Source organism: Pelodiscus sinensis, chromosome 5, assembly GCF_052426305.1.
Source record: "Pelodiscus sinensis isolate ZL-2025 chromosome 5, ASM5242630v1, whole genome shotgun sequence".
NCBI lineage: Eukaryota > Metazoa > Chordata > Testudines > Trionychidae > Pelodiscus > Pelodiscus sinensis.
The window spans coordinates 52,154,918-52,179,191 of record NC_143056.1 but is presented as its reverse complement, the minus strand read 5'-3'; the positions used below and the strand labels follow the sequence as shown (position 1 = coordinate 52,179,191).

Sequence of the window (24,274 nt, the reverse complement as noted above, 5' to 3'; positions counted from 1 at the left end):
CATGGAGCTGCTCTCTCTGCTGCAGATCTGGCAGGGAAGGTCGGGGCTTTCTTCACACCACCCCCATGCATGCCCTCCAAGTGAGAAGTCAGAGCTGGTGCTGCAGCACAGTGACGCATGAAGCTTTCCCTACTGCAAGGGATCATGAAGACAAGTAAGCGTCACCCCTCATGCCCAGACCCCCACACCCAATCCACCTCACTCACTCTCCTCCCTCCATCAAGACCCTGCACCTCCAGCTTGCTTCGACGCCGTGCCTTGTTCCTGCACCCTCCCTCCTGGCCAAACACTCCCTCCTGGCCAGACAACCTATCCCCATCCTGCTCCTCCATCCTCCCTCCTGGCCACACACTGCATACTCCATTGCTCCTGCTCCCTCCACCTGGCCAGGCACCCTACTCCCATTCTGCTTCTGCACCCTAATTCCCACACAGACCTCTCAACCTCTTCCCCTTCTGCATCCCACCTTCCTCCCAGATCCTGAAACCCATTCCTATTCCACTTGCTGGCATCCCACCTTCCTCTCAGATCCTGAAACCCATTCCTATCCTGTCTTGCACACTGAACCCCTCATTTTTGTCCCTACGCCAGAGCCTAAAGGGGTCCATAAAATCCACTAATTCTGAAACCCCAGACAAGTAAATCTGGCCTATGGGAAACTGTGAACCTCAGTCCCCCCTGTCCCTTCCCCTCATCCAATGAGTCTGGAGTGTCAGAGGAGTGAGGTGTCTGAGTTGGGGGCCACATCAATGAGGGTTGGGGGTTTGGAGGAGATTTTTTGCTTCTCACTTGTGTGGTTGCCAACTGATTTTTCCATGGGTCAGTGGCCTCTGACACAAAAAAGGTTCACCGCCCCTGCCATAAATAAAGAAAATATTTAAACCTTTTGTGTTGGACATAAATTCATATTTTACTTTATTTAAAATGAAGTTTGATAAACTAACATGGAAGAGTTAAAACACTTAATCTGTTTACTAATTTAAATTAAACCGTTCTCCCTAGTTGCAGCTGGTTCAGAAAATATGGTCACCAAACCCAGCCAGCCTTTGCCCTCTTCTCCTCCCCCTTCCCTCCCCTTGGCATGCAGATCCATAAATAAAAGTGAATAAGTTAAATCTTGGCACACCACTTCTGAAAGGCTGCCAATCCCTGGTATACATAAATCTGTATTACTGATAAGTAAGAATGATGGTTTGTGCCAGTGGTGTATTTTGATCAACTAAAACATTAAACGATTGCTAGCTGATGCATGTTTTTATATAAATCTCCTTTAAAGCTACTTTCAGTGTAAATGCATGCTAAATTTCATGTATTTTTATATTACTTGCTATGTTTTGGTTTTACCCTATTCAACAGAAGACATTTATACTCCCACATCAACTTTTTTATTTAAGATATACTATATGTTATTACTATTTACCTATGTTGGAGAGAATTTCATCTTTTATTTTTAAAATTCAGTTGCTGCTTTATTAGAAACTAGATTTACCTGGTGTTGCTCAGAATCAGGGCAGGGAATGGGGAGGTGTAGAGGTTTGTGGAAGAAGATTAGAAATGTGGGGGCATACGGCAGGAGGTTGGGGGGAGGATTCAGCCCAGGATAGGAGGTAGGAGTAGCTGGCGGCTGCTCCCAATGGCTGGCCCGGGGAGGGGGTGCCTGCCAGAGTCAGGACATAGTGGTAGAGGCCACGCTGCCTGGACGGTGGTTGCTTCCCAGGCTGGACCATTTGGTGCCCCTCTGTGGTCATTCTGGGGTATAAGTGTCCTTGCTATCACATCCCTCCCTTTCTGTTTGATGAGAAACAATCACATTTCCCGCACATCCTATTGTCCTGGCACAACCACATCCTTACATTGCTTTAAGTTATGACAAATTGCATACCAAATTTGGTGGTCCTCCCTCAAGGAGTTCTTGAACAAACATACTCACATATGGACAGATGGACACACAGAGAGACAAACACAAACTCTGTCAAATATACAGTAGATTATGGCAAAAACATACAGTGTGATAAGTGTAAAAAAAGCATACCATGAAAAGGTTTATTAGGGCTAATTTCTGTTATAGGTGCACAACTTCCAATTATATGTATCCATATATTAGAGGGTAGCTTTTGGCTAAGCAAATCCATAAAGGAAATCAAGATACCTAACCAACATCAAAATATTGTACATATTTGAAATTAAACAAGCCTCAAGAAAACACACACTTTACCTGACAAGACAACCTCGATTAGGTCTCCTTCTTGGATATCTGTAGCTGACTTCACTAGCTGGAGAATGTTTTCAGAGGTAGTGTCATGACGAAAAAGTAGAATTTTATCATACATTCCATAGAAACCACATTCAGGAAACTGCAAATACACAACCATGAACATTTATCATAAGAGTATAAAATACAGATGTGTAAAACATAATTAACACAACTAACATTTATTTATTATAATGAATCTATCCTCGGATTTACATATGACAAAGTTCACGAAGATTTTGTTTACCTGATGGGACATTTCTTATTCCACAGCTCCCCAAGTATGTATTATAAATACTTCAGTAGTTAGATAATCTTCAGGCTCTGGAGCTGCCACTTTTCCCTTCCATATATGCCCTTTCGTACTTCCTTCCCCTGCTGCAATTGCAACAGAACTTTCTTACAGACTTCTAGACTAACTTTCATTCTATTAGTAATACCACTATTTAGATCAATCAGAAAAAAATGCTTCTGGAGTTCAATTCAAGTCACCTGCATGATATTTCTTGCAGCATTGTAAATGGGAATCCTGAAATATTCTAAAACCAGAAAGCCCTTTGTATATTAGTGCCTTGAGTTGCGGCAGAGCCATACCTTTGTCATTTCATATATTATTTCTTTTAAAAACCTCAGATTAATATCATCCAATCCTGAGACCGTCCCACAGCAAAGCCATGGAGAGGAAGACAAATGGGGGAAACGCCATATGATTTGCCACGGAATTTTCTTGGAACCATCCCTTCTGATTGGACGGGTATGAGGGCTGCCCTTCCTTCTGTCCATCCCACTACGTCTATTCCATTCTAGGCATGAGAGTAAGTACATTGCCCTCCTTTCAATTCAGGATGGCTCTTCATTCAAATTAGGGGTGTTAGACATAGTTTATTTTAGTAATCATGTAGTCGCAACAATTTTTAGCAGTTATATGGTTACTAAAATACTCCTGGGAGGAGAGCCAGCAGCCCGTGGGGCAGCAGCATGGGGTGGCAGGTGGAGCCTCTCTGTGATGGTAGCTGGTTTAAAAAGCTCTTCATAATTTTACTGTCACTTTCAAACATTGTAACTTTTTAACACATTTCTTTAAAAAAAAAAACCAGCTTAAATCTTGTACCAACACAGTGTAAAAACCAAATAAACCCCAACAACTCTACACAGTATTACTTCATTAGGCCAATGTTTCTGGGGGGTTTTTTGTTCCTACTAGAGCATAATATATCTTGTCAAAAAACTACTGAACAGAATGAGATCGGTAACAATTTGGTTAATTAAAGTGAGAACTTCTAACAATTCAATTAATTTCATATTATTTTCCACAGATAATTCAAACTTGTTCAGAAAAACATTACAACGAGCAGACATAACAACATGTTCTTCAACACAGGACCATCTTTTTGTTCTATCTACAGCACCTAACACAGTAAGTTTCTTTTTCTCGACAAGACTCTTGGATGCTATAAATACTGCATTTACTACTACTAATGAAAGAATACAATTTTTTATACAATAAATTGAACAGCAGGGTTAATCATTCAACTTTTAAATATGGATGTGCATCTAATTTAAGAATACTCACTAGTCATTCAGACAACATGTAACTGCTTGTATCCTTAATATTCTGTCCAATTGTTTTTCAGACAATGCCCTTCTTGATTCACCAACAAAAATTCTTATTGCTTTTGTTGGCCCTTTAGAAAAGGCTTCAGTGTGATGCAGTACAGGGCATGGAGGTCACCATGACAGCAGAGTTTCAGACTGTTTAGTTGTCATGGTAGCAGAACCCAAGGCTTTCTTTCCCCCCAGATTAAATACTTAGTTATGGGACAGTACATCAGCTTTTGATTGAATAGGAAAAACCAGGCTGATAATCTTTCAACTATCACACCTATAGAATAGAATAGAATAGAATAGAATAGAATAGAATAGAATAGAATAGAATAGAAAACCTTGAATATGAGACTTTCAAAAACTGTTTTAAATTATATTTTAAAGGCAAAATTATCTACTGCACAACAGCACATGTAATAACTGAAAGAACACACTGAAAAAATAAACATGGGAAAAACATTCCCTAATTTGGTAATAATTATCTGTTTTTATGTAAAGGTGTTTGAGTTTTGAAATCTGAAAACCCTCATTAAGCTAAATAGGCTTTCAGAAAACTCAAAGCTTGTAAACCCAGCTTGAGCTTATTACAAGATCAGTAATTTTTTTTCAGAGTCTTTGTTGTTGTCAGCACAAACAGCTCAGATAAGTGATTTCAAATTTCTCCCAGTTTTAAGGAGCTAAACTCCTAATTTTGGAAACATAGCCAAATTGTAACTGGCATAATGTATGACAATGGCATATGTGTGAACAGGTTTGTGCCTTTGCTCAGAAATAATTTATAAGTAGCGGGCAACTAGAGTGTGTGTATGTGGGGGTGGGGGAAGAGGGAGGGGAGAGATGTCAAATGCTCTGCCTGGAACCACTAAAAGCAACTCTCCCTGCTTCTAGAACTGATATCTTCTTCATGCACCCTTCCACCTTCACAGACCTTGTCAGCTTCTGTACTTGCTGCATTGAATGCCTCACTGGGAAAACAGCTAGACAGGAAAAGAGAAAGCCTAGCTTGCAGAAGATTGAGGGATGGGACAGCTGCAGGATTCTCAGGAACTACAGTTCCCAGTATATCCTCAAGGACGGAGGCAGCTTGTGGGCCATGCAGATTGTGAGCAGAGCACCCAGCCATGCAGGGATGGAGGGCCTGAGCAGGGTCCTTTCTGCACAGGCCAAAATGAAATCACAATGGAAAACTCAAGCCTGGTCTGACCAGTATCAAGCTGCTTCTCCCTCTGGATACTTGGGCTCAGAGGGGTAGGATGGGGTTGGGTATCTGGGCGGGGGGGAACCCCAGGTGGGTTCTTGGGAGGCAGAGACAGGTGTCTGGCACCAGGCTGGGTTCTGGGATAGAGGCAGTGCATGTGTCAGAGCTGGGGAAAGCCCAGTGGCTAGGCTGGGATGGGATGTTGCAAGTGTCTGAGTTGGGAGGCCCCTGCACAGTCCCTTCCATCACCCTCCCCCCCATATTCCATCCCAGTACACATACTACAAACCCCTTCTGCACTCCTGAAAAACCCCCTACATGATTCACCACCTGTACTCCTCCTCCTGCTCCCTTCCTTCTCCCCCCAGCAATGTCTTCTATTTGGGACTCTCTATAGAATAACCCAATGGGGGCAAGATTAAAAAAAAAAGAATTGACTAGAAGACTGAAGTCCCCCCCACACACTCAGTGTATCAAGCTGCCATGTGTGATTCACCTAAACTGACGTGCCCAACAAAGGCAAAACAGAGAAAAAGGAACTGGGTTGGCAAAGTGGTTTCTTTAACTCTCTATTCCTGAGGGAATCTTTTGTTGTTGTTGTTACAGATATACTTGCTGATAGGTATTTTGAAATAAATTACCAAAATAATAGAAACCGGTATTTATATTATTCTAACAAATAAAATATTCAGAATTGTAAACTACTGTGCACAAAACTTTAATTTTTGTATTCAGAATTTATATTTTTGGCACCAAATTCCCCCAACAGAATGGTCTATCTCCATCAAATTGGGCCTAAGCAATGGGAACATGATCATCCTGGGTCCAAGGAGCACAAGCTAAGCAAGCTAGATGAATGAGCAACAGGATAGACAATAAAACTCAGTTTCGACAAGTGTAAGGTAATGCACACACGGGGTGGGGGGAATAGTTTTAAATACGCTTAGCTGGGTTCTAAATTAAATGTAAACACTCAAGAAAAAGTCTTGGACATCAACAGGAACAACTTAAGGCAGCTGCAAAAAAAGTAAACCAAATGTAAAGTTACATAGGGAATGGGATGGAAAATAATACAGTACCAAGCTTATTACAAATGCCATTATATAAATCAAAGTTATGCAATTACCTGGAACATTGTATTCTACACTGATTACCCTCTCTAAATCATGAAACAAGAGAAATAGTGTGAATAAAAGTGCATCAGAAAAAGATCACAAGCACAAAAAATACTGTCATTTGAAGAGATTAATTAGATTAGGATTATTGCATTTAGCGAAATAGATGAAAGGGGACATGATTCTAGTCTAAAAACAGAGAAAAGAAGTCACATATTCTTTTTGACCCTTTCTCATACTAGAAAAAAGAGAATGTCAATTAAATAGAAAGGCAGCAACTGAAAACTGGTAAAAATAAATACTTTTTATCAGAAAACACTAAGTGCCATTTTAAATTATGGAATTCACTGCCACAAGATACTTTTGAGGACAAAACATTAGTGGGAATCAAAAAAATGCTAGATGTTAACATGCAAAAAAGAACATCCATTATAAAGGATGTTAGTATGTAGGTTGGCAAGATAAATTGATAAAGTGACACAATCATAAGAACATAAGAATGGCCATACTGGGTCAGACCAAAGGTCCATCTAGCCCAGTATCCTGTCTGCTGACAGTGGCCAATGCCAGGTGCCCCAGAGGGAGTGCACCAAAGACAATGATCAAGGAATTTGTCTCCTGCCATCCTTCTCCAGCCTTTGACAAAAACTTAATTCGAACTAGCGGAGTACTTAATTCGAACTAGGTAAACCTCATTCTACGAGGACTAATGCCTAGTTCGAATTAAGTAGTTTGAATTAAGGGCTGTGTAGTCACTTAATTCGAACTAGTTGGAGGCTAGCCCTTCCCAGGTTGCCCTGGTGGCCACTCTGGGCCAAACCAGGGAAACTCTTCTGCCCCCCTCCCAGCCCCAGAGCCCTTAAAGGGCCACGGTCTGGCTACAGTGCTTGTGCCAGTTGCAAGCCTGCCAGCACCCAGCCAGCAGACCCTGCACCTGGCACGGCATGAACCAGCCATCCGCTGCTACCCAGCCCTCCACCTCTTCCCAGGACCAGGTTGGCAGCTCACTGGAGCCTGCCCAGAGCCGCAAGAGGTGGGCTCCCGCCTGGTCTAGTGCGGTGATCATGGACCTCATCAAGGTTTGGGTGGAGGCCTCCAACGTCCATGACCTCCGCACTAGGCACAGGAATGTGGCCTGTCTATGGCAGGATAGCTGCAAGCCTGGCCACCAGAGGCCACATGCAAACCCAGGAGCAGGTTTGCATGAAAATCAAGTTGGTCCAGTGAGACCCCCCCCCCCACCCTAATCCCTGAGCTTAGAACATAAGAATGACCGTACAGGGTCAGACCAAAGGTCCATCTAGCCTGTCTGCTGACAGCGGCCAACACCATGTACCCCAGAGGGGATGGACCGAAGACAATGACCAAAGTGATTTGTCTCGTGCCATCCATGTCCAGCCTTCCACAAACAGAGGCCAGGGACACCATTCCAACCCCCGGCTAATAGCACTCCATGGACCCAACCTCCATGAATTTATCTAACTTCTCTTTCAACTCTGTTATAGTTCTAGTCTTCACAGCCTCCTGTGGCAAGGAGTTCCACAGGTTGACTGTGTGCTGTGTGAAGAAGAACTTTTGCTTATTATTTTTAAACCTGCTGTAAATTAATTTCATTTGGTGTCCTCTAGTCCTTCTATTATGGGAACTAATGAAGAACTTTTCTTTATTCATCCTCTCTACAACACTCATGCTTTTATAGACCTCTATCATATCCCCCGTCAGTCTCCTCTTTTCTAAGCTAAAAGTCCCAGTATCTTTAGCCTCTCTTCATATGGGACCTGTTCCAAACCCCTAAAAATTTTCGTTGCCCTTTTCTGAACTCTTTCCAAGGCCAAAATATCTTTTTTGAGGTGAGCAGACCACATCTGTACACAGTACTGAAGATATAGCGTACCATAGTTTTATACTTCCCCTCCTCCTTCTTCCTCTGGCTTCCCCCTTCCAGCTCCATCCTCCCAGGTTTTCCCTTCCCCTCTCCCACCCTCTCTCTTCCCCTCTCCCACCTCCTTTTCCCAGTCTCCCCAGCGGTTAATCCTCCCCCCAGTTTTGTTAAATAAAGAGAGTTTCTATTTTTGAACACGTGTCCTTTATTTTTTACATCAGGAAGGGAGGTTAGGGAGGGTTAAGTGGAAGGAGGTGAGGGAGGAATGGGGCACGAGCCCGATGGGGAGGACTGGGGTGGCTCTGCGGGCTCCTTAGGGTGGAAGCTCTCCTGCAGGGCCTCCTGGATCCTGACAGCCCACCAACTGACCCCCTCCCAGATGGCAGCCTGTGGCAAGTGCAGCCGGGCTGATGGCCGAGTGCTGTGATGTGCCGAGTGAGGGCACTCAGGGCACTCCAAGTCAGGACTGCTTTGCTGTCCCTCATCGAGGTAGACAAGCAAGCGGGGAACCCTGAGAATGTCTGTCCAGGGTGGGGGTCGGGTCCCTTTAAGCACAGCCCTGGGCTAGCCTGAGGCAACAGCTCCACACTCCAAGTCCTAACCTGATGCCCTGCCGTCACTGGTTCCGGCCAGCCTTAACATCGGTTCAGGGTCCACTCAATGTGGACATGCTAATTCGAATTAGTTTTTTGGTCTAGATGCACTAATTCGAATTAGCTTAGTTCAAATTAACTAATTCGAATTAAGTTAGTTCGAATTAGTGCTGTAGTGTAGACATACCCCATCTTACTTTCTATCCCTTTTTTAATAATTCCCAGCATCCTATTTGCTTTTTTGATTGCAGCTGCACACTGTGTGGACGTTTTCAGAGAACTATCCACGATAACTCCAAGATCTCTTTCCTGATTAGTTATAGCTAAATCAGCCCCCATCAAAGTGTATGTATAATTGGGGTTATTTTTTTCCAGTGTGCATTACTTTACACTTATCCACATTAAATTTCATTTGCCATTTTGTTGCCCAATCAGTTTGGTCAGATCTTTTTGAAGTTCTTCACAGTCTGCTTTGGTCTTGACTATCTTGAACAGTTTAGCATCATCCGCAAACTTTGCCATCTTACTGCTTACCCCTTTGTCTAGATCATTTATGAATAAGTTGAATAGGATTAGTCCTAGGACTGACCCTTGGGGAACACCACTAGTTACACCTCTCCATTCTGAAAATGTATCATTTATTCCTACCTTTTGTTTCCTGTCTTTTAACCAGTTTTCAATCCATGAAAGGATCTTCCCTCTAATCCCATGACAACCTTATTACACAAGAGCCTTTAGTGAGGGACCTTGTCAGGCTTTCTGGAAATCTAAGTACACTATATCTACTGGATCCCCCTTGTCCACATGTTTGTTAACCCCTTCAAAGAACTCTAATAGATTAGTGAAACATGATTTCCCTTTACAGAAACCATGTGGACTTTTGCCCAACAAATTACGTTCTTCTATATGTCTGACAATTTTATTCTTTACTATTGTTTCAACTATTTTGCCCGGTTCTGACGTTACACTTACTCGTCTTTAATTGCCAGGGTCACCTCTAGAGCCCTTTTTAAATATTGGTGTAATGTTAGCTGTCTTCCAGTCCTTGGGTACAGAAGCTGATTTAAAGGGTAGGTTACAAACCACAGTTAACAGTTCCGCAATTTCACATTTGAGTTCTTTCAGAACCCTTGGGTGAATGCCATCCAGTCCCAGTGATTTGTTACTGTTAAGTTTTTCTATTTGTTCCAAAAACTCCTCTAATGACACTTCAATCCAGGACAGTTCCTTAGATTCATCACCTACAAAGGACGGTGCAGGTTTGGAAATCTCCCTAACATCCTCAGCCGTGAAGACTGAAGCAAAGAAATCATTTACTCTCTCCGCAATGGCTTTATCGTCCTTGATTGCTCCTTTTGTATCTCGATCATCCAGGGGCCCTACTGGTTTTTTAGTTGGCTTCTTGCTTCTAATGTACTTAAAAAACATTGTGATATTACTTTTTGAGTTTTTGGCTAGCTGTTCCTCAAAATCTTTTTTTGCTTTTCTTATTACATTTTTACACTTAATTTGGCAGTGTTTATGTTCCTTTTTATTTACCTCACTAGGATTGGACTTACACTTATTAAAATATATCTTTTTATCTATCACTGCTTCTTTTACAAAATGCAGGACAATGTAGCACTTTAAAGACTAACAAGATGGTTTATTAGATGATGAGCTTTCGTGGGCCAGATCCACTTCCTCAGATCAAATAGTGGAAGAAAATAGTCACAACCATATATACCAAAGGATACAATTAAAAAAAATGAACACATATGAAAAGGACAAATCACATTTCAGAACAGGAGGCGGATGCGGGGGGGGGGGGGAGGAAGGAAGGTAAGTGTCTGTGAATTGATGATATTAGAGGTGGGGAGAGTGGGATGTTAATGCCCACAAAACAGATATCAGACAAGATCACAAAGAAAAAACAGTTTCTTGCCATTTTAACCAGAAAGGACACTCTCTCAATGACTTGACTTCACCTGCATTCTGCTACAAAGACCTTTTACATCTGCACTTGAAAGGGAATCCTCTGAACTGTCATTCATGTTAAAATTCGACACTCTCCAAAGAGGAATGAACAAACACTTGAACTATCTTACCCATTATCAAGATAGCTTCCCCAATTATCACCTCTAATACCATTTACTCACAAACGTGGAAACATGATTGTTAAGCCACGGGGTCTCGTTTTTAGGTCCCTTACTATGTTTTTTTAATTTGGGGTATACATTTAAGTTGGGCCTCTATTATAGTGTCTTTTAAAAGTTTCCATGCAGCTTGCAGAGATTTTACTCTAGTCACTGTACCTTTTAATTTCTGTTTAACTAACCTCGTCATTTTTGTGTAATTCCCCTTTTTGAAATTAAATGTTGGGCTGCTGAGGTGTTCTTCCCATCACAGGAATTTTAAATGTTATTATATTATGGTCACTATTCCCAAGTGGTCCTGTAATAGTTACCTCCTGGACCAGATCCTGAACTCCACTCAGGACTAATCGAGAACTGCCTCTCCCTTTGTGGGTTCCTGTACCAACTGTTCTAAGAAGCAGTCATTTAAGGCATCGAGAAATTTTATCTCTGCATCTCGTCCTGAGGTGACATGTACCTAGTCAATATGGGGATAATTGAAATCCCCCATTATTAATATTGAGTTTTTTTATTTTGATAGCTTCTCTAATCTCCCTTAGCATGTCAACATCACTATCACTGTCCTGGTCAGGTGGTCAATAATATATCCCTACTGCTATATTATTCTTAGAGCATGGAAGTACTATTCATAGTGATTCTATGGAATATGTTGATTCATTTAAGATTTTTACTTCATTTGATTCTACATTATCTTTCACATATAGTGCCACTCCACCACATTATCTTTCACATATAGTGTCACTCAGACTTTAAAAATAAATAAACCACTAGCTGCCTACAACCAGGATGAAACTTCCATTATTATCAGTTTATTCCATAGCTGTCCCTATTGGAAAATTCCACACATTCAGTTACTGATCTTCGCTTTAAATATACTCATATAAAATACTATCATAACTGACGTACCCTAATACATAAACATCTTTTGCTAGCTTGACATTTTCCCCAAGAAAAAGTGCTTATGAGCCAAAAACATTATTAAGTTCAGCTTTATTAGAAAAAGGAAACAATATTAAGGAAAGAAATGTTAATTACATGTTACTTAAAAGATAAACAATGTAGGTAGGTGGAAAACGTATAATAATAATAATAATAGTAATAATAATAATAAACATGTTCCGGTTAACCAAAAGTGTTTCATTAATCTATACTTCTCTGTGTCTAACTATTACTGTTTACTTTGGATTCAGTGTTAGCATAAAGAAAGAATGTCCCCCATCTTCATAACTGGAGTAAAGGGAGATAAAAGAGTTGAAATTTGAAAAGTATTGAAAATTGACTGATAAATATGTTGTAACTACAGTAACTGTCGTCAGGACTTTCAATGTGAGCAACATCTCAATAAGACTCCAAAATTCTTAGGAGATCTATTTTTATACAAGTGTGTTCATAATCTCCATATATCAGGGAAAGAAGAATCTTGGAGGTTTTTTTTTTCTTTTGATGAACCTAAATATAAATGGAAATACTTTTAGGTATCCGAATATTAAAGTACATTAAAATATTAAGGATAAAAAAATCACATGTGGCATAAGCAAAGGCAAGCTTACTGAAGTGATACTCGCTTATTTCTTAAGGTCTAATTTTGTCATCAGATTTGTTGAAAGTGACAAATTATTTAAGCTGACAATAAAAGACATTTTTCTGGTTCAACACTAATTTATCTCAGGTCTTGAAAGAAATTATTACTTTACATCTCAGTCCTTTTTCTTGGTTCCGCAGGTAGCCTAGAATCTGTCTGGGGCTCGCCATGCTTTGTCTTTGTGGTTGGCAGCCTGGAGTCGCTCCTGGGAGAAAGCCTGCAGTCTGTGTCTTTCCTCTGCCAGACTGAGCTGGACTGCTTCATTTTATATCATGCTTGCAGGCTAAGCATACTCAGCAGGTGTGAAGCGGATACAACATCCTTGGCCTGCAATATGCAGTTAACCCTTTTTGCGCTGAGGGGGTGGAGGTGGGAAGGGCAGATACATCCATCAGAGTCCTATATGGAACTTGGGAGGACTATTGTGAAAACTCCTCAAGCTTACCACCTGACCCCTCACTTTGCAGTGGAGGGGCATGACATGGCTGCAAGGATATGCTCTGTGCCCAGAAAAGGCTCAATGCCATAACCTCAGTACCAAAGGGCTGAGAGTCAGGTGTTTCTGGCATGACCAGGTTACCAGCTTGATAAAATTTCAGAGGTAATGATCACCCTGATGGTGATGGCAGAGGAGATGTAGATCTTGTCAGTTCCAGTCTCTTTGCTACTGAATGGGCGAATGTTGCTGGCAGTACTAATGTCAACTTCCACACTGGGAGCGTTTCCCTAGAATGTTTGTCCTTATCTCTTGGTACCGAAGATTCAGTGCCCATGACCAAAGGCTCTGTGGGCCTCTCAGTGGTACAAGACATTGACGGGCTCTGTGAGGCATGGCTGCCAGATTGTGGTCTGGGTGCCAAGGATATTGTGTGACATTGCAGTTGTTTTTGGCTATCCTTGGATTCACTGAGGGAACTTCCCGCTTTCTTCTTCAGCTTGTGAGAAGGGTCCTCAGACCATTTCTTCAGCACAGAGCTCTTTGAAGTCAAAGGTTGAGAGGAAGATTGGGGTGGAAGAGCAACCTCCATAAAGGTTATTTTTGGTGAAGCTCTTTCCTTGCTCAGTCTCGGCAGCAGCTGCTGGTAGAGGGAACACTTCTGTCAGATGTGGCCTTGGTCGAGGCAGAAGATGCATTAGGAGTGCTTATCTGCAAGTGGGATCTCCTCACTGGAAGTGTGGCACTTTTTGAAGTCCGGAGAGTCACGCATACCTTGTCCAGAAGAGACCTTCCTAGTGGGAGTTGACAAAAGAACAAAGTCCTTTCTTTTTAGGGGTTTTTTTTTAGGCAACTGCCAAACAAACAGTAGAATGAGAAAAGAAATAGAAGAGTCTTCATGGGAAGTTAAAAGTTACCAATATAAGGGAAGTGATGATCAGTGAACAGACAGCTAAAGTGTCATCTCCAGCTAGGGCAGCTGAGAAGAAACTGAAGATGGTTAGCTCTCAAACACTGAGGACAGTTAGCCCACACAGACTGGCTAGCCTTGTGGCAGGGCATGAGGAGAGACAGCGCATGTGCCAACCAAATAGACACTGGTACCACAGTTCCCCAATCAGCAGCGCAGGGACTCAGGCATGCCCACAGTGGAGCACACACAGGGAAACTTAGAATCATAGAATCATAGAATAATAGGACTGGAAGGGACCTCAAGAGGTCATCGAGTCCAGCCCCCCGCCCTCAAGGCAGGACCAAGCTCCACCTACACCATCCCTGACAGATGTCTCTTAAAGAAGAATTTCACTTTCCTTCTGATTCCATTAAATTTGAATAATCAAGCTTTTCATTAATAGATAAAAATAGGAACTATTGAATGAGAAATTAATGTGCATATACCTTTTATTAGTGATATTTAAAAGGGCTTCTTACGTAAGAATTCAAATTTTTAAAATGAAGTGTTCACATAAATCAATTAAAAGTGGCAAAATAATTAATGAGAAGCCCATCACTGTTGTGTAAAAACATATTATTTGACAGATTGCTTAGTGAAAGCTATTAGTAAGTCTCAGTAGGCATGCTCAAATTATTCACACAACAATAATTAGGTGTGTGGATTTACAACTGAAAAAGCACTTCACACTATCTGTCTCACACTGTGAATAAAACTGTCAGTATAGAAAAGAAAAAGCTTTATGCTTCATAATAAAGCTATGGGGTTTGTTCATTACCTTAACAAGGCAAGGGACACAAGGAACATTTCTGACAGAAATTAGTAAATAAAAGTAAAGCCTTCTCCACACACAAAAGTTGTATGCTTTAATTATACTGATAGAGTTAAAATGGTATAACCCTAATAGAGAGGATATACCAATATATCTTATTTCTGTATGAGAAGTACAGCAGAACCTCAGAGTTACGAAAAGAAAAGCGACCTGTTTCTGTAACTGGAGTTCTTCAAAACGTGTGACTCATGTACATTCCATATTAGGTGTGTATGCTCACCACATACATTGGTGCTAGATTTTTTTTTTCCCTCAACAAAACCTGTAGAGGACTGGCTTTGGCTCTCTCTCAATTGGCACCTGTGTGGTGTAGTTGGTATAAGGGGCACTACTGCCTCCCTCCATGCTCAGTTCCTTCTTGCCAGAAACTCTGACAGTGAAGAAGGACATCAGAATGGACATGGGCAACACATCTGGAAGGACACCAGTGATGGGCTGCATCACTCGCCTTGACCTGGGGCTTGACTTTGTGACAGGGTCATTGAACTATCCAGTGCAGATCTTGGCTCACCCCTGTTCTCTCCTTTCCCTTGCAGTAAGTAGGAGATCATCTCCTCACTGTCTTGCTTGGCTTCTTGGATGTAACTATGGAGAAGGATCAGTGCCAGCTTGTGGATGGTACCAGTGATACGCTCTGTACCAACACTGCAGTGCTCATTGCCAAGTCAGATCTTTGCTGCCATGCCAGAATAAATGCCAACTCCAGCAGAATTCCTTTTGAGTCCTGGGTTTCAAGGACTTGCAAATACATGACTTGTCACTTATGTGCCCTTCACCCCAGCTCTTAAAACACATCCCGATCCCCATTTGGGATGAAAAAAGATTTTAAGAACTATTAAGGGTAACTAATTCAACCACTTTAGGGATGTAAAATCCTGATAAATCAGTTAACCAGTTAAACATCAGGTTAACCTAACATATAACTGGTTAACCGACAAAGCGGGATCGGGGTGGAAAGCCTGTTGGAAGCAGCCCCAGCCTTGGACCCCAGGGCTGGGGTTGCAGCCATTGGCAGGCTCCTGACCCACACTGGGGCAGCCCTCTTCCCACAGCAGGTGGAGGGCTGCTCCCAGGCACTGGTTAACTAATACCCAGTAAGCATCACTCAGTAAGATTACTGGGTAACCAATTACTCTTTCACATTTTAACTAACTATATATAACTAAAATACAGATTCTGTAAAATTCACAAGAACAGAGAACAAATAGCGCTAGCTAAAGCATCAAACGTTCTAGCACTGTCAGTGGCATCAAGAAAGAACTTAGGGTGGGGGATTGAGCAGCACCCCAAATACTGTGCCCCAAATACTGTGCCATCTACTCCAGTAGATGCCAGAGCTGGTCCCCTATGGATACAGTCAAGAGAAAAACTTCCGGCACCGTTATATGAAGAAGTACTTGAAGAAGAACATTAGAGTTACAAACTGACCAGTCAAGTAATCACACACCAAACTGCCCAAATTCTGTACTGTACAATACTATTGTGTGAAATGTAAGCTTCTTAAAAATACAGGGAAATTTTTTTAAACAAGATTTGACAAGGTAAGGAAACTTTTTCTGTGCTTGTTAAATTATGATGGTTAAAAGAAGCTTTTTTCTTCAGCATAGTAAAGTCTCAAAATTGTATAATGTTATTATTCAGTTGTAAACATTTGAAAGAACCATATGTTTTGTTTAGAGTTATGAACATCCCTCATTCCCAAAGTGTTTGTAATTCTGAGATTCTACTCTATACCACACAGCTGTGTCTAGACTGGCAAGTTTTTCTGGAAAATCAGCAGCTTTTCTGGAAAAACTTGCCAGCTGTCTACACTGGCCGCTTGAATTTCCGGAAAAGCACTGACGATCTCATGTAAAATCATCAGTGCTTTTCTGGAAATACAATGCTGATCCCGTTCAGGCAAAAGTATTTTCCAAAAGACTTTTGCGCAAAGGGGCCAGTGTAGACAGCATAGTACTGTTTTCTGCAAAAAAGCTCCGATCGCAAAAATGGTGATCAAGGCTTTTTTGCAGAAAAGTGCGTCTAGATTGGCCACGGACGCTTTTCTGCAAAAAGTGCTTTTGCGGAAAAGCATCCTGCCAATCTAGACGCGCTTTTCTGAAAATGCTTTTAACGGAAAAGTTTTCCGTTAAAAGCATTTTCAGAAAATCATGCCAGTCTAGAGGTAGCCCATCAGTATATTGCATCTTTATATCAGCATAACTGCATCCACCCTAGGGTTGTACCAGTAAAACAATTTAGGTAAAAAAAAAATAAAAACCCTTAAATAGTTATATCTATAGAAAACATATGCACAGGCCCTATGACTTCCTGAAGCCCCACTGACTTCACTTTGTAGTTGTCCCACTAAAGACTTTTGATCATTTTTAGGAGAGGTGCATAACAAAATCAGGGCCTACAGTCCTCAGCCTGAAATGGGATTTAGGTAGTTGAACATTTATAGTGGAACAATAGCAGTTAATTTCAGAGATGGTATGAATGTAACTGTAATTTGGTATGGTATGAGTGTAGAGGTCTGCTCAAAAGGATTACATTGCAGGAATGAGGCCTATAGCTTTACATTAAATTTTAAAAGTTTCAAAACTCAGAGTTTTTCAGAGTTACTCAAGAACAGCAAAAGTATTTGCCTGTTTTAAAATGGAAACACATACAATTTATTAAAAAGGAATTTTGTTTTAATGATAGCTGCTTTTAGTGATTAAAATGCTGAGCAGAACTTGCTCTTTTCTTCTTGGAAGCTAGAAATAGTGAATGTGTGTGAATGAGCTCAGTATTTTAGGGTCTAGATAAGGGTTGCCAAAGCAGATCCAAAAAACAATTCATCTGTATATACATCAATAACACAGTAATAAACACTATTTTGATCAAGCCACGTCCCTAGAGGAAACAAAATGTGAATAATAAAATATGGGCTTAGGAGTCTCATGTATTATTTTTTCTTCTCACTTTTTAGAAACAAATTTTACTAACTAACTAAGCAAGAAACTATTAAATTATATTACTACAATTGGCATTGTTTCTTTTTTCACACAAGCAATTAATCAAAGTTTCAGGGCACTGGGGATGTTCCAGCTGAAACTAGAAATGAATGGAGTCTGGTATGTTTTGTTTACTTAAACAAATGTACAAAGAAAGTCTTGTGTCTGTAAATACAGAAGGAATTAAATAGCAGGAAACAACTTATTTTCCTCACAACACTAAAGGCACATAGCCTGCATCCCTGACCAGAAATTTCAACCAAGTTTCTTCAATGGTCAGTCTTGCACTTTTGGCTGCTCCTTTATACTGTTTCTCCCTTCCCCCTTTTTCTGTTCTGCATCCCCACCCACCAACATACATCCCTTCCTATAACAATACTCAGACAAAAGCTCCTGAGTAGGTTCACACACTCCTCTTGTTTTATGTGGGCATTTAACTCAACTCCAAATAAAGTTCCACCAAGTTCATAACAATATCATTGGTTGTAATAGACTACTGCCATATGAATATGATCACAAAAAAATGGACAAATTATTTTCATAAATGTCAGTGATAGAGAGAAAGCCCTAACTCAACTGTCCCTCAGCCTAAAACAAAGGTACTGTATATTTACAGAAAGCATTTCTAATCTTACCCTTCAATAAGTGAAGCTAATGTTATGTTGATAATTTCTTCTTGAAAGTATTATAATGCGATGATATTAAAAATATATATCTGGTAAGTGTTTGATAGAAATTAATTCTTAAAAGCTTTTTTAAATGTATGTGATTATAAATAATTGCTTCAAGATTTAAATACAACAAATGTTATGTGTTTTTACAAGTTATATTATAGTCAGTACTGAACTAGAAATTAGAAAAAAATCACATTTGAAATTAACTGTGAGATTGCATTTACAACTGACGAGCTTCTGTGCATTTCCAGAACACAAACTAACTATTGTCAGACATCGTGTCTTTGGAAATCCTAAACAGTCCAGGCCCATCAGTAGATGGGGAGAGCCCTGAAAATCTGTGGATATAGGCTAAAATGGTCTGTGGATTCCAGATTTTATATCCGTGAAGGGCTCTATAGATGGAACATGAAGGAATGCTATGTTGTTCATTAGTCTGAAAGATGATCTGGAAAGATGTTACCTTATGTTCCATCAGTCAAGAGTCTCCTTAACATGGAAAAGAAGGTTAAGTGATGTTATATGCCAACTCCATCTCAATAGTATTTGTAGTAACCAAACGTTGGGTGCATAACTGGTTGGATAACTGTTCCCAGCATAAACTTAAAAAACAACGAATAGTCTGGAAGCACTTTATAGACTAACAAAACATGTAGATGGTATCATGATCTTTCGTGGGCACAGCCCACTTCTTCAGATGATTGGAGTTTTGAGTTCAGAATGTGCAGACCCAGAATAAATAGGGGAGAAGGGAAAAGGAAAAAAAAGGGAGGGGATGGGAAACAAGGAGCAGAGGGTATGAAAATATCAAAGGGAATAAACAAGTAGGCAGAACTGGTAATCCATAGGCACCTGAAGATTGGATAGATAAAAAGAAGCAGATAAGGATCAAAGGATAGCAATTAGATAGGAAGGGTACTAACACAAGAATCTATACAAAGAGCTTCATTGAATGTTAAGTTGATGATGTCCCAGCCATCCATTCTCTCAATTGAGAAGGTGATCAGTGAAGGAATTGAATTTGTGGATGAATTGTAATTCCAATGCCCTTCTGTATATTTGCCTTGTAGAATTGATTAGTGACAAGACAGCCATGTATTTATTAATGGTTCACAGTCATGCTGGAAAGGCATAAGAAGTGGAGTTCTACATGGATCAATTTTGGGACCAGTTCTGTTCAATATATTTCTCAACAATTTAGATAATGGCATAGAGCAGGTGTGGCCAATAATTTTAGAGGGGTGGCCAATTCACAAATTTTTGAAGTGGCCCCGGGATACCCCAGAAGAACCAGGCCTCGGGTGGAAGGGGCAGTGCCAGGACACTTCCATGCTTCCCCACCCACAGACCCTGATTGGCTGGGGGAGGCGGGGAGCATGCCAAGTCTCCTCCCGCCACCAGAGGCATGGGCACCTAGAGGGAACTGCCAGCTGTTCAGCAGTCCTGATTGCCCTAAGGGTGAGGAGAGCAAGCAAAGTCTCTCACTCCCTACTCCTGCCCAGCAAGGGGCATACAGCACTTAGAGTCAACATGGGCAATTGACTCTACGCACCACATGCCCCTGGTGGGGGAGGAGACTGTGCACTTCCTCATCCCCAGGCCCCGATTGGCCTGGGGCTGGGGGAGTAGCAGGGCATCCATGGGCCAGATCAACTCTCTTAGGGGGATGGATGCAGCCCGTGGAGGCCCTTTTATTCACCCCAGCATAGAGAGTATGCTTATAAAGTTGTGCATGATACCAAGTTGGTGGAGAGGAGGATTGCAAGGGCTACATCTAGACTGAAGCTCTTTTCCGGGGTACCAGAGGTATCCTGGAAAAGCTATGCCACAGCAAAGGAACACATCAACTTTTTTGAAAAAATTCCAAAAAAAGGTCCCATTCTTTTGCCATCCCTGTAAACCTCATTCCACAAAGAAGGGATGGTTTGAAAGAGAAGGTTTTTCTGAAATTTGGCACCGTGCAGCTGCGCCAAATTTTGGAAAAGCCTCTTTCAAAAGAAAAGCAGAAAAAAATACACAAATTGTGATTTGCAATTTGCGTATTTTTTTCTGACTTTTCTTTGTGGTGTAGACGTAGCCTGAGTGACAAAGATGCCATATAGTATCAAGGGGTATTTTCAGAACCAAAAAAGGAACATTAGAACTACTGCTATTCTCTTTCCCTTTTATCCTCAGATCTTTCTTGTTTTTTCCCCTGTGTTCATCTCACTTCATTTTTTAAATACGTTTAGCACCATATTTATTTCTCTACTCTTCTCTTCTAACAATCCCAGTTTAATTCTATTATGGTCTTCCTTTATTATTACTACAAGAAAACACACAGCAGAAAACTCAAATGCTGAAACACTTGGGTTTTGTCCAAAGCCTATCAAAACCAATATAAAGATTGCACTGACCCTGACATACATCACACTATGTCCTTTATGTGCAAAGTCAGCTGCAGAATGAAATGGATGAAAACTGTAAAGCCAGTTTCCTTCTGTAGGCATAGTTAATGCACAAATTGTACATATAATCTGCTTAAATATGGATTTGGTGGTTTACCCTTGTAAGGAATATTGGATAAGCCCATGATTATTGCTGCTGGTACGTGTTCTCGACACTGTTTTTGAACACCAATTTTGTTAAATTGTTTTTTCCTCCTATTGATTGAGTAAAATTGATATAAACATCGTGTGTAGACAAGGTATTAGCATGGATCCTAGAAGTAGCAAAGACCCTAGCTGAAACACTTTTAGATTCCTTTTTTAGGAATGACAGAAGATTAACAATCCAGCAGGACTTCGAGATAAACAGTGTCTCATAGCACAAGGATAAGGCCAATCACACTGTATGGTAGCTGTTATTTTAAAAACTTTTAAAAATAACATAAAATACATCTCACAGAACCAGCAATTAGCTTAAGGTAATTAAAACATCTGAAGCAACTATATTTATAAAAACACAATGTTCTACTTAGGGCTTCTTAAAATACAAATGTTCCATATTTTTAGAACTCAGGATTTCCTTTCCCTGCAGAGGTTACAGCACAGAAAATTTATTACACTAAAGAGTAGACAGCAGATTGGCAAAGAGCCCTATTAACAAGTATAAAATAGCCACTTTTAATGCACTGGCCCACAAACATTAAAAAGTTGTATACTGAGAAGGCTTATCTACAGAATCCAAGCCATAATGACAATAACCATCCTTCCTTTTTAATGAAGGAAATGATGAAAAACTTCACAACTTTGTTATATCATATAAGTATCAGTACAGAAATATGCTATTGCAAAACAAAGCATTCCAACAATTTATACAGAGCCTGGCCTAGGGATGCAGCCACTGGACTAGCTAGTAATAGGATGAGATAGCTTTAGGGCAGGCAGTGGCACCTATAGCAAGTGCATTTACAAAGTCACTTCTCGTTCTAGAATATTATAGGTGTTAGCAAACACCTCAATTTAAGGATAGAGAAGCACTCTGAAATTAATTCTCTCTAAAACCAAAAGGATTTTTTAAGTGTACCCACAATCTTTGCCTGACCTCAGCAGCCAAGTTACAGAAGCAGTAGTGGCCTCTTCCTCCTCCTTATCTGCCAATCATCTCTTATCTGAATAAGGAAGAAAAGTCATACTTAGAAGCCAGAAGATGCTGTCTTGCCCATCCATCATGATATTCAGACCAGCCTAACTTACACTGTATTGATCTCCAAGCCCATTTATAGGCCAGGCCCATCTGAAATCAAAACAGACAGGCTACGTCTAGACTGTCATGATTTTCTGGAAAATCAGACGCTTTTCCGGAAAAACTTGCCAGCTGTCTACACTAGCCGCTTGAATTTCCGCAAAAGCACTGACGATCTCCTGTAAGATTGTCAGTGTTCTTGCGGAAATACTATGCTGCTCCCGTTTGGGCAAAAGTCCTTTTGCGCAAAACTTTTGCGCAAAAGGGCCAGTGTAGACAGCTCAGATTTGTTTTCCGCAAAAAAGCCCCGATCGCGAAAATGGCGATCGGGGCTTTTTTGCGGAAAAGCGCGTCTAGATTGGCACGGACGCTTTTCCGCAAAAAGTGCTTTTGCAGAAAAGCATCCTTGACAATCTAGATGCTCTGTTCCGAAAATGCTTTTAATGGAAAACTTTTCCGTTAAAAGCATTTCCGGAAAATCATGCCAGTCTAGACGTAGCCACACAGACTGGCAGATGAGGGAAAAACATGGGAGATTTTGAAGGAGGAATGGGAAGGAGAAGTAGCAGCAGGGTAGATCTATAGAGAATGCAAAGAAGCAGAATATACAAAGAGGAGCATATAGGGACAGAAAATACACCTAGAAAAGAGAGAAAGTAGAGATCTAGATGAATGAGAGAAGGAAAGGAAACTTGTAAAGAAAAAGAGTGTGACAAGGGTAGAAGGAAATGAGCTGGAAGAAAGATCTCATAGGAAAGTGGGATGAAGGCATTGATCTGGGTTAAAGAGATAGGAGAGTCATAGTGGCAATCTGAATACAATGGCTACGTCTACACTGGCCCCTTTTCCGGAAGGGGCATGTAAATTTCACCTGTCGTAGTAGGGAAATGCGCGGGGGATTTAAATATCCCCCGCGGCATTTAAATAAAAATGTCCGCCGCTTTTTTCCGGCTTTTAAAAAAGCCGGAAAAGAGCGTCTACACTGGCCCCGATCCTCAGGAAAAAGCGCCCTTTTCCGGAGGCTCTTATTCCTACTTCAAAGTACTTCAAAGTACTTCAAAGTACTTTGAAGTAGGAATAAGAGCCTCCGGAAAAGGGCGCTTTTTCCTGAGGATCGGGGCCAGTGTAGACGCTCTTTTCCGGCTTTTTTAAAAGCCGGAAAAAAGCGGCGGACATTTTTATTTAAATGCCGCGGGGGATATTTAAATCCCCCGCGCATTTCCCTACTACGACAGGTGAAATTTACATGCCCCTTCCGGAAAAGGGGCCAGTGTAGACGTAGCCCATGAGAAAAACTGTGTAGCACTTCAAAGACAAACAAGATGGTTTATTAGGTGATGAGCTTTCATGGGCCAGATCCACTTCCTTAGATCATATTCTGGAAGAGAATTGGCATGACCATATATACCAAAAGAATACAAAGAAAAAAGTGAACACATTATTAAACTGACAAATCAGATTTAGTACAGAAGGTGAGGTGAGGGAGGAGGGGGGAAGGAATAGCTATTTATGCATCAATGAGTGGCTACTCAGGAATGATGAATGGGGAAGCTATCTTTGTAATGGGTAAGATAATTAGCGTCTTTGTTAGGGGCCATTCGTAAAGTATCAAATTTAAGCATGAATGAAAGTTCTGAAGTTTCCTTCTATAATCTGTTGAAAAAGTATCTTTGAAGTAAAGATGCATGTAGTAAGGTCATTAAGACTATATCCAGGTAGGTTGAAATGAAAAGAAACTGGTTTTTCCTTGTGAAAATGTCTGATATCTGATTTATAGGCATTAATTCTTTGGCGAAGTGTCTGAGAAGTCTGTCCAATATACATAGCTGAAGGACACTGTTGGCACATGATGGCATAAATTATATTTCTGGATGAACAGGAATATGTGTTCTTGATCATATAACTGACATGGTTAGGTCCAGTGATGGTGTCACCAGTGTAAATATGTGGACAAAATTGGCAACAGGGTTTGTTGCAAGGGAAAGTTCCAGGGTTAGTATTAATGTGGCATGTCCTGTGGTTGTTGGTAAGAATCTTCCTGAGGTTAGGAGACTATGGGTATATACTGCATCCAGCATAGGTTGTAGGTTATTGATAATGCATTGGATGGGTTTAAGTTGGCTATAGGTGATGACAAGTGGTGTTCTATTGTTGGTTTTCTTGGGCCTATCTTGAAGTAGATGGTTTCTGGATATTTGTCTGGCTCTTTCAATTTGTTTTTTTATTTCCCCCGGTGGGTAATTGAGATTTACAAATGCTTGGTAGAGATCTTGAAGTTTCTGGTCTCTGTCAGTGGGAATAGAGCAGATGCGGTTGTACCTAAGGGCTTGACTATAAACGATGGATCGTATGGTGTGTCCTGGATGGAAGCTGGA

At 40.9% G+C, this 24,274-nt stretch overlaps 1 protein-coding gene and 1 long non-coding RNA gene across 5 annotated transcripts in view; one reads left to right on the top strand and one right to left on the bottom strand.

Moving 5' to 3' along the window:
- LOC142829117 (uncharacterized) overlaps window positions 1-15,356 on the top strand; it is an 89,515-nt gene extending 74,159 nt beyond the window's left edge. For both annotated transcript variants that reach the window (XR_012903407.2, XR_012903408.2), the window contains exons 3-6: window positions 2,885-3,066; window positions 3,568-3,668; window positions 5,824-5,956; window positions 15,118-15,356. This is a non-coding gene — a long non-coding RNA (uncharacterized LOC142829117). The remainder of the gene's footprint in view (window positions 1-2,884; window positions 3,067-3,567; window positions 3,669-5,823; window positions 5,957-15,117) is intronic.
- The window catches only part of PRKD1 (protein kinase D1), a 258,627-nt gene that overhangs the window by 107,472 nt on the left and 126,881 nt on the right, over window positions 1-24,274 (bottom strand). For 2 of the 3 annotated variants that reach the window (XM_075926994.2, XM_075926995.2), the window contains exon 2: window positions 2,216-2,354. In XM_075926994.2, coding sequence (XP_075783109.1) covers window positions 2,216-2,354 — 139 coding nt within the window. Of the gene's footprint in view, window positions 1-2,215; window positions 2,355-2,498; window positions 2,767-24,274 lie in introns of those variants that run through there. The other variant, XM_075926997.2, reaches the window with a different exon arrangement.